This window comes from Falco peregrinus, chromosome 2 (assembly GCF_023634155.1).
Source record: "Falco peregrinus isolate bFalPer1 chromosome 2, bFalPer1.pri, whole genome shotgun sequence".
Taxonomy (NCBI): Eukaryota; Metazoa; Chordata; class Aves; order Falconiformes; family Falconidae; genus Falco; species Falco peregrinus.
Genome location: NC_073722.1, coordinates 119,339,526 through 119,355,980, shown reverse-complemented (window position 1 = coordinate 119,355,980; position 16,455 = coordinate 119,339,526). Strand labels below are relative to the sequence as shown.

At 44.4% G+C, this 16,455-nt stretch overlaps 2 protein-coding genes across 3 annotated transcripts; both read left to right on the top strand.

Moving 5' to 3' along the window:
* Nucleotides 1-10: 10 nt before the first annotated feature.
* On the top strand, nucleotides 11-3,492 carry LOC114013931 (uncharacterized). The gene is made up of 2 exons (XM_055797680.1): nucleotides 11-2,503; nucleotides 3,231-3,492. The coding sequence occupies exon 1, from the start codon at nucleotides 35-37 to the stop codon at nucleotides 1,400-1,402; it is 1,368 nt and encodes a 455-aa protein (XP_055653655.1). The 5' UTR covers nucleotides 11-34; the 3' UTR covers nucleotides 1,403-2,503; nucleotides 3,231-3,492.
* A 2,147-nt stretch (nucleotides 3,493-5,639) lies between these two features.
* On the top strand, nucleotides 5,640-16,429 carry LOC129783939 (unconventional myosin-XV-like). Of its 2 annotated transcripts, XM_055797679.1 has the most exons (15): nucleotides 5,640-7,041; nucleotides 7,514-7,627; nucleotides 9,184-9,345; nucleotides 9,668-9,781; nucleotides 10,220-10,278; nucleotides 10,369-10,492; nucleotides 12,294-12,389; nucleotides 12,977-13,108; nucleotides 13,292-13,417; nucleotides 13,937-14,014; nucleotides 14,355-14,503; nucleotides 14,626-14,671; nucleotides 15,043-15,167; nucleotides 15,304-15,421; nucleotides 15,931-16,429. In XM_055797679.1, exons 2-15 carry the CDS (start codon nucleotides 7,568-7,570, stop codon nucleotides 16,123-16,125), a joined length of 1,584 nt encoding a protein of 527 aa, XP_055653654.1. In that variant the 5' UTR covers nucleotides 5,640-7,041; nucleotides 7,514-7,567; the 3' UTR covers nucleotides 16,126-16,429. The 2 variants fall into 2 exon arrangements, with proteins under 2 accessions (XP_055653654.1, XP_055653653.1); XM_055797678.1 differs by lacking the exon at nucleotides 5,640-7,041 and having other exon boundaries at nucleotides 7,334-7,627.
* Nucleotides 16,430-16,455: the final 26 nt, after the last annotated feature.

Here is a 16,455-nt window from a genome sequence, read left to right as displayed (position 1 = left end):
CCTGAAAAATGTTGAAAGCATCTGTTCAAAACCCATGACTCTAGAAACCCTCATTACACAGAAGGAACCCAACATAGCTCAGAGTTTTAGAGAGAAAAGATTAAACCTTTCAAATGTTTCAAGCTGCTCCACTATTACCAAAAAATCATCTGATAAGCAGCTCCTTGGCAAGAAAAAGAAAGTTGGAAAAGTTATTGGAAAAGTTAAACTGAGTTCAGGCCAGGCTTTAGAGGCAAAAAAAGAGAAAGCAGAAGTGGTTGCAGAGGCACTTTCTGAAAAAGAAAATGTGCATGATGGGAAAGGATCCAAGCACTCGCACACCCGTTCTGCTTTTAGAAAAGTCACCAGCTGGCTTGGACAAAAACCTGCCAAGAAAGTAAGCCTGAAAGCTCGTCTTCTGAGCGTGGCACATGCAATTGGTATTTCAAAATGGCTCTTGAAGAAATCTGGGAAGAGGAAGAGGAGTAACAAACCTTTTGGATTTAAAACCAGAGTGGCAATCCAGGTTGTAAGCACCGCTGGCTGGGTTGGTCGGTCTGGCAAAGCCTTCCCTGGTGCAGCTAGACAGCTGGGGAAGGCTGACTTGAGTGACAAAGAATCTTCTCCATTAGCGGAGGGAAATAGTGGTCCTAAAATGGATAAGGAAGTAGAACATATTGATTTGCCTTCTGGTGATTCCCTTCTTCATGGAACCAGTTCCTTTCCATACTTACTTAGCTTGGATGAGAAGAACAACAATGCTACTGATGCCAAGTTTGCTGTAGTATTCCCCAGAGTCCACAGCATGGTTAAGACAAAGACAAAGAGCTCTTTATCCAGAGGCTCTGGGAGTGGTTGTTCTCTAGAGAAACTGAGATCTCTATCAGGCAGTAAAACTGTGATGACTGTGCAACGGGGTTGCCGATTCAAATGTGACCCTCCTAGATCTTTGATGGATGAAAGCCCTCAGAGGAACAGCGAACAGGGCTTCCTTCCACATCAGGAAGAGAATCTAGTATCTACACCAGATTATTCCAGTGACATAGATGTCAAAGAGGATTCAGGTATCCTCCAGACTGCAGGGTACATAGTCACACCTGGTGTTCACTGGTCTCAGCAGCAGGCTCAGGGATGTGATCCTGCAGCATGGCTGAGCTCTGAATTGCTGCTGCCACGACTAACCGTTGAGAACCTAAGCAAATGGGCCACCTACAGGGACCCACATCTGGCCAACAGCCACGTGATGAAGGTCTGCAAGGATCAATGGGAGGCAGAAGACATCGCTGACAATATGTTAGAGATGGAATTCATGCACAAACAGGTAGAGGTGTTGTCTCTGGTATTAAAATGCACTGAACTTCTCCTGATTTTCAGTAATGTATCTGTGTGTTTCAGGTGTACATGTGTGAAGACCACTGTGTAGAAGCTGAGGACACTGAAGATCTAACCAGACTGCAGTATGTGTTGTCAGTGGTATTCTGCAGCTAATTCAAGGTCACAGGGGCTTGCTTGTTATCCTTCAAAGCTACTGTTGGCTCAACAACAGAAAGCGCATTATAGATCCTTGGCTACCATGTGAGAAAAAAGAATTTGATACACATCATACCTGAGTAACTGATGCTCCACAGTAAAACTAAGTGAAAGACAGAACTGCCCTACTGAAGTTATGGACCTGCGCTGAACCACATGGGAAGGAGCACAGCTGCAGAGGGAACTCCTGACTGTTGAGTATAGTGTGGCCCTAAACTCTGTTGCACAGAGAGGGCACGTTGAATCTCTGCAGTCACACACCAGAGAGAGCAGCTCATCCTAGCTAGTAGACTTTTCTTACAGATGCACCCAGGGAACTCTACTTCTCCTGTTAAATGGTTCCAGTCCTGAAATGGGTTCTAAAATACCAAATAGACTTTATGGGTAGGGGAAATGAGGTTTAGAGGCTGATGTGACTTTTGTAGTATTGCAGAATGACAAAACTGGGAATTTGACATACCATTCTTGTTGCATGAAGTGGGTGGTAAGTCAGGAGACTTGCAGGATGAGAGGCATATTTCTGTTTGCCTCCTGACATGGGCATCTGTGGCTTTAGTGACTCCCATTGCCTTCAGCTATGGCAAACTCAGGCCTTACATCTTCAACGGCTTTTAAATCATGTGTTCACTGCTGTTGTTGAAAGAGAAAGGCCTAACACTGATTCTCACACCCTCTACCCTTGCCATCCAGCTGAGATAAACAACTCTAAAGGCTGTGTGCAAGGAGGTGTGATCACATGGAGATGGACAGGCTAGATGTTCTGAGCTTTGGCTGCTCTGTTCTCTGATGTGTTAATCCTGGACATGTTGGAATCCCATGAAGGCAGTGAATAGTTTCAGATCGCAGCCTCATCCGTGGGAGGGCAGAAAGGTCAATACCGACATATGCAAGTGAAGCTTATGGCTGACAAGTCCTTTCCTCTGTTTCTAGGGAAGTCTGTGAAAGCTCAGTTCTGCTGTGTCTGAAGAGGAGGTTCCATCGCAATCTTATTTATGTACGGGTAGTGGTGTTTTGTTTTGTTTTTCTTCAGTGCTTATTCACTCTGAACAATGAGCTTTAAGAGAAAATAATTTCTATCATTCCATCAAGCTTTAATAATGCACCAAGTAGCTCAAGAGCTCACTCATCACTGGGAACAGTGATAAGAAGGATGCTCACACTGCTTTTACTCAGTAAATGGGTAGCATGAAATATTTGTGGTAAAACCTGAAAGTCCCAGAGTTTCTCTTTAATTTTGGTATTTATTGCCAACCCATGACTATACTTGGGTTGTGTTTTAAACTCAGCTGCTCCTAGTGGAACTCTTCTGTTTTAGCAAAGCAGTTAAGAGTAAGAGTTGTGGATCTCAAGAAGAAACTTTAGAGTTTCTGCAAACACACAATGTTGCAGTCCAGAGCTAGTTCTGGATGGCTAGTCATTCTCTTTCATTTACTGTGATTGTAATTTCGTGTGAAGCTTGGAGAATAGACAGTGACCAGCGAAGATGACCATGGACCAATGAGTGCCAGTTATCCTGAAATATTAATGACAGATCTTTGAAAATGACCACTGAAAAATTGTGTCATACCCTGAAAAATCTGGCAGTATAGTTGGGATAGACAGCATTCCTTTAAAGGTCATTCGAATAATTGTATTAATAGATGTGTTCAGTTGCATTCCTCAGTAAGAAAATTCTGAGAAGCCACCAGCTTTTTTTTCCCCTTTTCTTATTTTTGTCCTAGACTTACATTGGACAAATCTTGGTTTCTGTGAATCCTTTCAAAGACCTCGGTATCTACTCTGAAGATGTGGCTAGCCAGTACCACCAAGGGACTCTCTCAAAAAATGCTCCGTATGTTTCTCTTTCTCAAATAAACTCCGTTACATTTGTGCTTCAGAAAGTAGCTTATTTTCTTCCAGTTGTCTGATAGAGCAGGATGAATGCACAGGAAGTGAGCAATCCATTTGGCAAAGCTGTAGTTGCTCAGACCTGTAATGCTACTGAGCTAAACTCATTAGGTCAAGTTTCTTCAGCATTGGTTAAAGGTCCTGAATTCAATGCCTGCTGGGACTGTACTGGAGGAATTCTGGCAGTATGCACTCCCCACTGTTGATACTGGTACAGCCCTGCCAGAGCTAGCAACGTATGCATGTTCCTCTAGTGCAGATAATACTGCTGGTGTGCCTTATATTAAACACCATGGCACAAAGCATTACTCAAGTTAGGGTGAAGAGGTCCTAGAGGAACCTGAACTTTGCAATAGCTTGTAACAGTGGTATTAACCTGATGTCAGCAAAGAAAAAACCTTTGGTTTCCCTGGTTCCTCACACTTCTCCGAGCAAGATACTGGCCCATCTCTAGTGTAGATCACTGATAAGTAACCTTTTGGTGCTGTATTTGTGAGGTAGATATGTGAGGTCAGTTAACTGGGCTTTTCTTTGTGTACACCTAGACACATCTTTGCCATAGCAGAAATGGCCTACACGCTATCTCAGTCATCAGAGCAAGAGCAGTGTGTCATCATCAGGTAAGAAATAAGGGTACTTTCTCAAAGGCTTGTTAATTTCTTTATGTAAGACTTTCATCTTTGCATTTCACTGTCCATAAATTTGTTATTCTGGCTCTTGGTGAAGGCTGTCAGTAGAGAACAGGAATAAGATGGACTTTTATTCCACTCTGTACAAATACAGGTTGAATTTAGCTTCACATCAGTTTGCAGGAGTGGAAGACGTTTGGCATTCTGCAGTGGAATCTTATTTGGGCCTATTATATCAAGATATGTCTCAGTGTTTCAGACAATATGTGATGGATCTTAATTTGTTGTAAATCAGTATGACTCCACTGATACACTGTAACAGGTCCTCTGACATGTCTAAATTAGGTAATTCTGTTTTGATGCCAGCTTCCTTACCTCTTGTTCCTCCAGTGGACACAGTGGATCAGGTAAAACAGAAGCTGCCAAAGCAATTGTGCAATACCTGACCATGCTGTATCAGAGAACAGATGGCCACAGGATCAGACAGGTAAGGGGCGACTGAGATTGGCTTTATGCTGTGATGGTTAGGCAAGGAGTAGGAGCCCAAGACAGGGTAAAGAGGCCATACTGCTTATGTTATTTCTTTGTTCCTGTTTAACTGAGGCGGATTTTGGATGGTTTGTGGTTCAAGGTGAAGCTCCCGTAAAGGCATGAGGACAGCTGATGTATTTGTTGTTCTGTATTTTAGTATCTGGGAGCCCTGATGCTGTATAAAGTGCTAAATCTGTTCGAAAAGAGAGATGATACCTTGCCTTAGAGACCTTGTAGCTGTGTCTGGGAGGTGAATCTGAACAAACACAGAGCAAAAGTAAAATGAAAGATCATAGCAGTGAAGGTGAAGAGCTCACAGAGCAACTCACCAATGGCTAGAGATAATGATACCAAGATAAATTTAAAAAGAGGCTCTTTATTCAGGCAAGAATTATTTCAGTGAAATCCCATTTTTCTTGGATTTTTGAACTAACAGTTACTAAAGTCTCTTTTGGGTTTAAAAACCTGTGATTGCTACTGAAATGTTCTCTCCATCGTTTCTTCAAGCCCTGCAATGTCCTACCCATCCTGGAGAGTTTTGGGAATGCCAGAACCATCCTCAATGACAATTCAAGCCGGTTTGGAAAGCTTCTGAATATCCACCTGCGACAGTGAGTTAAAGGAACATCTTGGGATACTGTCCTTCCCAGCTGTCAAGGGGTGCTTGGGTGAGAAAAGGTCTAGCAGTGCTTAGAGCTTGTGAAATAGCTCTCCCTCCCCTACACTCTTGCTATCATCAGGATAGGAAGAGGGTGAGTTTATATGCCTATTCTTTTAGGTTTCCTCCACGAAAGAACAGATCTTCACCTCTCAAAATGGGTGATAAATTAAGAACGTAAGAATGGCTGAACTGGTTTATACCAAGGAGCCATCTAATACAAAATTATGTCTCCAACCCTGGCCACAAGCATTCACTGAGGCAACAGTAAGAACAGGCCAAATACATCTAATGATTTTCTTTAACACTCTGTTAGCTCTTAACCATTTGCAGCAGCTCAGGAGTTTTTCTGAGACTCTTGTGGTTTTCCAGTTTCCTCTTGGAAAATAAGCTACTTTCTGAAGCATAAAGTCATGCCTCTGCAACAGTCTTTGGCAAGTGCTCTACAGGTCAAACCAGTTCTGTGAAAAACACCTTTTTTGCTTTGAACCTGCCTCCTTTCCAACTTCTGTTTTTGGGGGTTTTGGTTTGGGGTTTGTTTGATTGTTGCCAGGCACTGAGCTGATATTCTCATGGAACTGTCTTATCAGCCCCAAGGTCTCAGGCCTAGGCAGCAATGGTTAAGTTGGAGCCTGTCAGTCTACACGTGAAGCTGGGACTACTTTAGCCTGTATGTATCACTTTACATTCATCTGCAGTGAATGTCATGTGCCATTTTCTTGCTCACTCACTCCGTACTGTAAGGTCTGTCTGCATTTATTCACAGTTGGCCTTCATCCTCACTGCCTTGAATAATTTCATACAATCAGGAAGCTTTGTCACATTGCTGTTTGGCTTCTTTTTTAGGTCACTTATCAAACCTTGAGTTACATCTACAGGTCAGAGCACAGACACACTTTGTGGAACTCTAGTGGTTGCCTCCCACTGTTAAGAGGATCACCATTGACTCCTACCCACGTCAGGGACCTTCCCTTATGCCATGGTTGCTTCGTTTCCCTGGAAGCCCTACAACTTTGTCAAAACCTTTTGGAAATTCATGTAGAGTGTACCCCTTAGATCATTCTTCTCTACAGATTTGTCACCCCCTTCAAATGACTCCAGCAGCTCTGTGAGGTAGGATCTCCTTTTACAGAAGCCATAGTGACTCTTCTGAAATCAATGGTATATATTCAGGTGCCCACTAATTCAGCCCTTGGTTACACATGTGCCTGATCTGCATGGGACACATGACAGGCTTAAAGGCCTATAGATCCTTGCACGCAGCTTAACTACAGACTGCTGCCTGTGTGGCCCACTATTGCTGTAGTATCTGGAAACTCTGCTTTTGGACTAGGATCACTTTGTGCAAGATGCAATTAAATTATAAAACAAAAAGGTGGTCTCTGTCCCCACAGGCTATCATATGAAATGGGTGGGTAGGGTCAGTGGAAATGCAACAGCAATCAGATACAGCTGAAGGGAAGGGTGCGGCATGTTCCCTCCACTATTTTCAAGACACATCCTGTAAGGATCATTCAAGTCCAAGCTCCTTTGTACTCTGGAGGCTGTTCAGAATTCAAACTTGAATCTGTGTTTCTCTGTAATAGTTTGTAATAATCTGATACAAAACACCAGTGCTGGAATGCTTCAAAATTCTAAGCAAGTTGGTCAGGTCGTACCCTTGTTTCTTGGCAACAACTCCCTCTCCTAAACCCTCAGAGAAATGGTTCTACAAAAAACCTGTAACTGGCTTCTGACAGGATTTGTTGTTGTCTTGTGCTCAGTGGCATTGTGGTGGGAACATCCATCTCCCAGTACCTGCTGGAGAAGTCTCGTGTGGTATTTCAGGTAAGGACCAATGAGACTCTCCCTCCTAGAGGGGTCCTGCTCTCCCTTACTCATATTTAACTTTAAATTTACTGTTAAACAACAGGGATTTCAACTGTTGGCAAGAAATATGTCCCCTTCCTGTAGCAGAGGGTGAGCGCTTATTTTGTTTGAATAAAATAGGGGACCTCTCTGTCTCAAACAGGTTGAATCAAGTCATTTATTAGGGATTACTGGAAGTTAAATCTTTCCTCAATTATTTTTTATTAATGTCTGGAGTGTGGAAAGGAGCTGTGTGAAAAGGCCTGCTCTCAGATGTAATGCTTTTACAGTGTCACTGAGAAACCCTGGAAACTTTTCAAATTAAATAATTCTTGGGTGGCTTCTGGCCTCATCTTGCTGACCTCAGCATTGCAGTGTCCTGCTCTTTGAGTGTATTCTGTAGAGTTTTGAAACTGGCTATGTCAACTCTATGAACTGTGTCCCCTATCAGGCCCATGGTGAGAGGAACTACCATGTGTTTTATGAGCTGCTGGCTGGGCTGCCTATGCAGCAGAAAGAGGAGATGTACTTGCAAGAGGCAGAGTCTTACTTTTACCTGAATCAGGTGAGTGAGGTGAGCATGCTCTACAGCAGCTGATAAAGAGTGAAATGACCAAGACATCACTTCTGTTTGGTTAGGCACCTAACAACTTTGCTTCCCTTCTAATGTGTCCCTCACAGGACTATGCTAAAATCCGCTCTGCTCCATCTCACACCTGACCTAAGAAGGAATACCTTTTTCTCTTATGTGATCTTTTTATTACCTTTCAGGTCCCTTCTGCTCCCAAAGAAAAACCTTTTAAAAAAGGAGTCATCATGTAGGCCCATGGCTCCACCCCGTGGTGAAGAAATCCTTTTCTCTTTGCCTTCCCTTGCACTTGCAATTTGCTGTGGAAATGAAAAGAGCAAGAGAGATTTCTTTCCACCTTCAGCAAAACACTTGCTTCATTGACTGACTTAATGGGTGGAAATTTGAAACCACTGAATTATACTGCTGATTACAATATATTTGAATTGGAAAATTGGTTGCCAGATTTATGGCAAGCTATCACCTTGGAGCATGGTTTCTTTTGTTTAATGACATTTTCCATGCTCAAGGAGTTCACAGCAATAGCAAGATATCTCCTCTTTCAGCTGTGTGGGTCAGCATTCCCAGGTGGGCAAACTATTTACAGCTGCTGTTGTCATGTGAGGAATACTTGACAAACTATTACTGTCATCTTCCTTTCAGGCAAGGAATGGGTGAGTATCATTAATGACTCAAGGATGGAGGGCAATTAAGGGCCCATTCCCTAACAGAGTGATGTACCTAGTTGGCAAAGGATCTGTATTGTAAACTAAACTCCTCAAGGTGCTAGTTAACAGGAGTGTCTCAGCCTGCTGCAGAGAAGAGAAAAAGATCAGATCATGTGTAAAGAAGTTAACAGAGACTGATAAAATATCTCTTGGATCTTGCTTGAATCTGACAATCAGATGGAAGCTTTTGTCAAAGAATGCCTTTGTAGGCAAGCAGGTTCTACAGACACCCACCTTGACCCAGGATTTCTGTGACCTTTAGAGTCACAGGCAGCTGTCAGGAGTGTCCCCTTGTAAAGAAAACCACAAGAAGAGTAAGAGCAGTATGCCCATGTTGTAGTGAAGCTCTGTGGCAGAGATGGGTGAGATTATAATCTGGCTCTCTAGGTACAAAGAAACCCATTTGCTTTGATACATTGGGTTCTGGTACCATTTGGGGTAGCAACATGACATACATACATACATATATACATACATACATACATATATATATAGTATGACATGACATACTTGGGAGTAGATTCTGGCATCCCTTCTCTCAAGCTGCACTCCAGCAGTGGTCAAGGGGCAGCTGGGGTGCCTATATTAGAACCATAATAAAAACAGCATGTGTGGGCAAGAGAGATCTTCCTTTCAAAAACTCCAGAGAGAAAAGACTGTTCTGTCATGAATGCTGTGCTCCCACTAGTGGTGTCTTCGGCCTTTTTATTTCCGATTCCTCCAGTCCTTAAAACGTTGAACTACTTCTCTGAAGATCGTTGCTGGTAGCTCAGCTCCAACCTGGGCAAAAGGGCTGACCATGATTATCTGTTCCTATTCTCTCAGGGCAGAGCATGTGACATCCTGGGGAAGGAGGACGGTCAGGACTTTCTGGTCTTGGTGCAAGCTCTGAAGGGAATCAACCTCTCGGAAGATCAGCTGACCTCCACCTGGGCTGTCCTGGCTGCCATTCTGCAGCTGGGGAATATCTGCTTTACCTCCTACGAGGTACACTAACCCTTGGCAGCCTGGCTGTTTGTGCTGAACATCGTGCTGTTATCCCATGTGGTGGGACCGGTGACATTATTCTTGACTGGAGATTATATTCTTTGAAGACTATTATGTTATTTTGATATTAGGCTCTAGACTGACCTAGGCAGGGACAGAAGATGGAAGGCAACCAAAGGTTATTAGAGCCAAAATGAACCTAGATGCTAGTGTTTTGCCCAGGCTGTGACCAGCTCTGTGCAGCTGAGGTGGTGTTGAGAATATTAATACTAATGGAACCTGGTATCCCATCCATAGCTGACTATTGTTCTCCATTATTTAGAAAGAATCCTATGAACATGCAGCCATTGCCGGTGACACTGAGATTCAGATTGTGGCCAATTTGTTGTGTGTCTCAGCAGATTTCTTGCAAAGTGCTGTCACTCACCGTGTCACTGTGAGTACCTTTTTGGTGATTTCTCATTCATCCTGACACATGGAATGCCCTAGCCCAGTGCTGTCAGCAGAAGGGCCACCACCTTAGAAGGTCTAAAACCTGGGAGGTAACAGCAGGAGTAAAATGGTTGTGGTGCTGGATCAGTAATGGGGGCGAGCTGAACCCCTAAAGGCAGCTCTGTAAAGTTGGCAGAACTCACGTCAAGGAGGGCTTTTTTCTGACGTGAGTGGCTTCAGGCTTAACAGGTTGGCCAGCTGACTCCCAACCTGAAATGTGGCAGCAAAATTCTGGTTTTACTTTTTCCTTTGATATCTGGGTAAATTCCCAGGCCAAATAGAAAAAAATCCATTTATTAACTGGGCTGACTTCCTTGTGGATTTAAAAAATTGATGTATTTATGGGATAATAACAGTAAATCCTGGCTCTTTATGTATCCAGGTGACATCTTATGATCGGATCTTCACTCCTCTGTCTGTAGAAGGAGCCATTGATGCCAGGTGACTTCTGCTGTTACTCTCTGGGTTGGTCAGATGCACCCAATGGTGCTGTCTTTGCAGTAACTGGTTTTACTCCTCTCTCCTACTCAGGGACTCCATTGCCAAGACTCTGTATTACCTGCTTTTTGAGTGGCTGCTGCTGAGAATCAATGAGTGGTTGGCTCCCTGGGAATCTGACTGTGCTCTGGGCATTGTGGACATACATGGTTTTGAGGTTGCTTTTCCTGTTCTTTTGATATTGTCTGGGCTGGAAGTGCACGTGCTGATTCTCCTCAGTCACTGCCAGAAATGGGGAGGCTATCTGATGGGTGGGTTTTCTGTTTGGTGTTGGTTTTTTGTTTTTCCTTTTTTCCAGAAAGGAGACAGTAATTGCACCATGTAATCTAAATGTCTGTGTTCAGGGGATACTTCCTTTTTTCAGAGGCAGTAGAGAAGTGCTCCTTCAGGGTATGATTTAGCACGTTTACTATGGACTCTTGTTATGATTGCTATCTGGAGGAGCCCATAGTCTTCCATAACTGCGTGGCATAGGTAGAATCTTAAGGTACATAGAACTGGGTGGATTGGAGTAGTATCGGTGTGTAAGTGGAGTCCTAACAATTGTAAGCGCCTAACAACCTAGTCTCAGCTGGAGTGGTTTCTGGTGCTCCTACCATGTCAGCCTTGCATGTTTGATACCTTTGCGTGAACTGGTCAGTATGGTGCTGCATAGATAGTGCACATAGCTAGCTTTGGTTCTGTCATTCTAAGGAAGATGAAAATTATTTGCTTTTAAATCAGAACAAAACCAGCAGTTTCACCAACTTGGTCCATTGAATTAGCTCATAGGCGGTATTAAACACAGATCAAAACTGTCTTTTCAGCAAGTCCACTGGAGTTTAGAAACCAAGTTATGTGTGATGTTGAAAGGGAACATGGGGATTTTAACTCCACAGTTCGATTCTCACCTAAAGCAGGTTTGACAAAACCCCTAGAAGTTTCTTAGAACTTTCACTTCTACACAAATTCCTGTAAAAAGCAGCTCAGAGTCCTTTCCCTGTGCTCTGCTGCTCAGCAGTGGCTTGGGGAGCCAGATCACTCATCAGCCTGTTTTGATGGACCAAACCCAGAAAAATATCTAGTATAAATTTGCATGCTGTTGAGGTGAGGTGAATGAGCTAATTCTTAATGAATCACATTTTAATTATTCATGGTGCTATTAACAGAAGTAAGAGAAAAAAATTATGTAGTTGTAATCTAACTGTTCCCATTTGTTCCTGAAGACTTGGGTAAAGCTGGAAATATGTTAACACTATCTTTTATTATTTATTTCTTTTCACGTGCTTCAGCATATCCTGTTTTTCTGTTATTCCCAGCCTGAACAGGAATAAGTCCAGAATCCACTGTAGTTTCTGAAGAGATTCTCCCTGATCCACTAGGCTTTGGATCAGGACAGAGATAGGAGAAGTGCAGAAATTTTGTAAGCCAAGGCCCTGAAAGGTGTTGGTTTTTGAAACTGAGGTTAGGGTAGCACCTAGACTTCTGGGTTGGGGATCTTTACCCTTGTGGCAGGTGTACACCCATGCCTCTGCCCCATCGAGCTTCTGGGGGCTTCCCAGACTTGCAATAAATAAAAACCAGGCAGAGCAGGGACTTGGTATGATATGTGCTCATAAAGGCCTGTGAGTTTTGTACTTAGGATTCCCGTTAAATTCTTTGTATTCTGACGAATGCTGAAAACTGGAGCATATAAAGGTGGGGGTGTGCATCCAAGAGTAAATTTCTTCTCTGTGCTCCTTCACAGCTTGTCTTGCCTCTTGCTGTTCAGCCTAGTCAATAAACCAGGCTGAGAGCTTGCAAACCAGACATAAGATGATTTGAATTTCTCAGGTTCATTCACACTTATTGATCAGAACAAGCTGCCTGAACCAGCAGTTCAGATCAGCACCGTCTGGTGCTGTGCATTATTCGTGGGAAGACACAATCTCCTGGGAGGGCTGCGGGTTGGAAGTGATGATGCCTTTTTGTCTTTGCAGGATCTAGGTGTGAACAGCTTAGAGCAACTCTGCATCAACTTTGCCAATGAGCATCTCCAGCGTTTTTTCAGCCAGACTGTCATTGCCCAAGAAGAGGTAAATGGAACCCATGCCACCAGGTGAAAGGCAGCATATATGGAATGAGCTGAGGCAGCGTCAGCTGGAGAGTATTCTTTAGCAGGGAAGCAGGAAGCTGAATAAGCCTGGCCCTCTTAAGCAGTAGCTATAGAATCCTAGTCCAAAGAGCTGGCTATTTAATGTCTTTTACTAATTCTGTAGTAAATTAAGGGAAGGGGGAGTTTGGTAGTGCCTTGCTCCCTTTTACAGATTTTATAAGTGAGTTGGGCAGAATCAAGGACCCAAGACCCCGGCTGGTACTTTTGAAGCCTGTTTGGTAGATTCATTGTAGTATTTTACGTATCACTCAGGCTCTGGAGATGAAAATGAATTTATCAGACTTGTTGCCTTTTGACACTCTGCTTAGCAGCCTTCCTCTCTTAGATTAGGAAAATCATTAGTCTCTTTAGAAGAAGCTTCATGAGACAAAAATGATAATTCTAGCCAAGTTCCTAACAGCAGTCAAACACTAACTTCCTGATGAATAAACCAAATCCTTCTGTTAACTCCCTCCATTTGTTCTTGTTTGCATGGCTGGATTTAACTGGTTGGTCTTTAACATGCAGGAGGAATATAGCCAAGAGCAGTTAGCTTGGATTCCTATTTCCAAGATGTATAGTGAGTCATGCCTAGATTTCATTGCTGCAAAACCCCATGGTATCTTCCGTATCCTGGACGACCAGACTTCACTGACTCAGGTGAGAAGCTGTTATCCTCTCATGTGATCTCTTTCACAGGGTGGTTATGGTGAGGCAGTTACACAGATTAAACAGGGACTGTGTTTGCACAAGTATTAGGTGTCTTTATCTTCAGTTTAACAGCGGCTTTTCAGCCAACTGAATGTGTTGCAGCAGTAGGAAACATGTTTGTCATCTTTTCAGGCCACTGACCACACCTTCCTCCAGAAGTGTCATTACCATCATGGAAACAGCCCTTGGTACACCAAGCCCAAGTTGCCTTTGCCAGTCTTCACTGTGAAGCACTATGCAGGGCCTGTCACCTATCAGGTGAGCTGGCAGGGCGCTCCAAGCAGTTGAAGCAATAGGCCAGCTTGGAAGCATGCTGTGGATGTCCTGAGGGACCAGCTCTGAGTGATGTGAACAAAGCTCTCTCTCTGCAACTGCACATCCCTTTAGCATCAGTTTATCAGAAATGAGGAGATTCTTATTAAGAGGGGCAACTAAACTGCTTCTGGGCAGAAGGAAAATAGATCATGGCCTCAGCTACACAACAGCCTACATTGCCTGTCTCAGAGCCCTGGAACCAGGAAAGCTGTTGCTGCTGTAAAAACTGAGGAGGTCAAAGTGGGCCGGGCAATGAAGGGGAAAAGGAGCAATCCTAAAAGCAGAAGTCGTTGTTCCTTCCACTCCTTGTGGCAGCAGGAACAACAAACTTCACTCTCTAGGACTTTCGCCTTGTTCCACCTCTCCAGCTGTCTGCCCCAAGTCAAGGTGTGCTTAAGAGGGGTATTTGTCTGTCCGGTTGGTGGTCTGAATGGTGCATTAAACCAGACTTTGCTTCTGCAGGTCCACAAGTTTCTTAATAAAAACCGTGACCAGCTTCATCCAGAAGTGCTGGATATCTTCTCTCAGAGCCACCTCAAGGTACTGTAGTGGTTCAGGATGAAGATCTCTATTAAAGACACCTGATGAGACACTCATTGCTTTTGTGTGAGAAGCAGAAAGATCCTGGTCAGGTGTCAGAAGAATCCGGAGAAAGTTTTGTTCTACTGAAGGACACCTGGGAGTTGAGCAAGTCATCTTTGCCAGCAATTGATGCATTTCATGTACAAAACGCACAGACTGCTTGAAGATGCAGCTGGGTTCCTGGCACTGCTAGGGGCAAGGGAGAATGGTCCCCCAGTTTCAGGTAGAAGAGATTGTTCTTTCCACCTAGTTCAGGGATCTTTGGTCACTACTTTTTTTTTCTTTTTTTTTTTTTTAGGTGGTGTCTCACATTTTCCAGAAGGCTAAAGCTTCCTATAGTCAGCAAAGGGAGCTGGGTGCCAGAAGCAAAGGACCCAAGCCTCAGGCCTCCACACTGGTGGCCAAATTCCAGCAGTCTTTGCAGGACCTCACAGCCAAGCTGAAAAGGTGAGAGACTGTTATGATGCCATCCCTGCACTGGGCTGATTGCTGCACCCAGAAGTACGTGAAGTCTTTCCAGGTCAGCACAGAGAGGAGCGTGATCAAATGTTCTTCCTTCTGTTTTGCAGGAGCCATGTCTTCTTCATTCGGTGCATCACCCCTAATCCCAAAAAGGTAGGGCGGCACCCTGTCTCCTTATGGAGTCCCCCAGTTCCTTGAAGTCTTCTCCAGCAGCTCTTCTTTCACAGTTGGTGTTTGGACTTCTTTGCCTTATTTGACAGCTTGAAACTTTTCTTCCCTTTTCTCTGTCTCTCACCCTTCCCTGTGGCCATGTGAGCTGACCACATGCTGGAGGATAAGAAGCCAGTGCCAGCTGAACACCAAAGGATGTGTTGGGTTTTGTGTTCCATCACCCATAGACCATCACAAGATCTAACCCAAGGACAGGATGATAGAAGGAGACCCTTTTCTAAACTCTCCCTTCTGTCTCCCTTTTTGTTTCTTTATTTCTCGTTTCACAATTTTTTTCTGCCTTATATTCACAGCTGTCAAATATCTTTGATGTGGAGTATGTCACTTGTCAGCTGCGACATTCTGGGATACTGGAGGCTATCCACATTAGAAAGGAGGGATACCCAGTCCGTCTTCCATTCCAGAACTTCCTAGCCAGGTACAGTGGTGTCCTGGCTTGGGATTCCCCAGACACTCAAAGCCTGAATGTACTGACTGGCACGCTGTGACCTGCTGTTCTCTGAGGTCTCCAGTTACAGCCCTGGCTTCCATCATACCAACATCTTATCTTCCAGGTATGGCTTCCTGGCTGGACAAAGGCACAGCTGCCTGGAGGAGAGGGAAGGCTGCATGGCAGTGCTGTCTCATGTGGTGGGGAACCCTTCAGATCTCTATCAGATTGGACTAACAAAGGTGATGCCTATAGAAAATCCCATTTTACTCGCACAGGCCCAACCATCCAACCATCTGTTCACTGGCTGTAAATGGACAGAGAGCAGTTCAGCTCTCTGCCCAAAGAGGGAGAACACTCTGCCTTCACCTCCCTTTTGCTTTGCCTCTTGTCTCAAGTATGAAGGAGGGATTTTTAGCATTTCAGATAAAGAAACAGGAGACCGGCTCCAGGCTGTTCTTGTAGCATGGCCAGCTCCTTTGTCTACCCAACCTTCCTTGATGGAATCTGGGCTTCTGCCTTTCCTGCCTGTGAACCTTCATTGCTCCCTGATTCCCTGTCCTCCCCAAATGCATCCACCTCTGTCACCTGCACCTGTGCCTCCTGCCCTCCCCAGCTGAGGTAGTGCAGTTTCATTAGCAGGAAGCCTTAAAGGCTACAGAGAGATAAACCAGCAGCTTTTATTATTGATCAACTCCTTAGAGAAGCTGGCTGCTTTCCTTGTGGGTCAGCAGCTGTTGCTTTTGCTCAGGTCTTTCTGAAAGAGAAAGCCAGGCAGCTTCTGGAGAGACGATGGAGCCAGAGGCAGAGTTGGGCCATTGTTACTCTGCAAAGGAAATTCCGATGCCTCCTTCGCCGCAGACGCCTCCGTGTCCTCCAGGAGAAAGTCACGATCATTCAGGCTCACTTCCGAGGTTATCAGGCAAGGTCAGGAATCAAAGGCTAGGGCAAGGTACAGCCTTTTGTCCTTGCCTAGGACAGCAAGATGGGGATGTGCCTGGCCTCATGTTGGCTCCCTGGCCTGCTCTGTGGGGGGATATCCTGTTACTGGAATGGTGGAGGAGGGACTTCCCAGCCTGGTACCCAACACTGAGCAGAGGTTCCAGGGGAAATACAGCTGCTGTCAAAACTGTTACAGTAACTTGCCTGTGCTAAGGCTGATACTGTGATAGCTAGAGTAAAGGATGTAGGGAAAACATCTAAGAGAGGACCAGGCTTAACACAGTAAGCCTGTGGACTGGCTGATTGTATTAACGTTATGTTTGGCCCATGCCCT

Excerpts from the sequence above, each read along its gene's own strand:
- LOC114013931 (XM_055797680.1), top strand. The coding sequence starts at position 35 with ATGACTCTAGAAACCCTCATTACACAGAAGGAACCCAACATAGCTCAG.
- LOC129783939 (XM_055797678.1), top strand. The coding sequence starts at position 7,493 with ATGAACTGTGTCCCCTATCAGGCCCATGGTGAGAGGAACTACCATGTG. Across the intron at positions 9,782-10,219 it reads CTGTCACTCACCGTGTCACT|GTGACATCTTATGATCGGAT; the intron begins GTGAGTACCTTT and ends TTATGTATCCAG. Across the intron at positions 12,390-12,976 it reads CTGTCATTGCCCAAGAAGAG|GAGGAATATAGCCAAGAGCA; the intron begins GTAAATGGAACC and ends TTTAACATGCAG.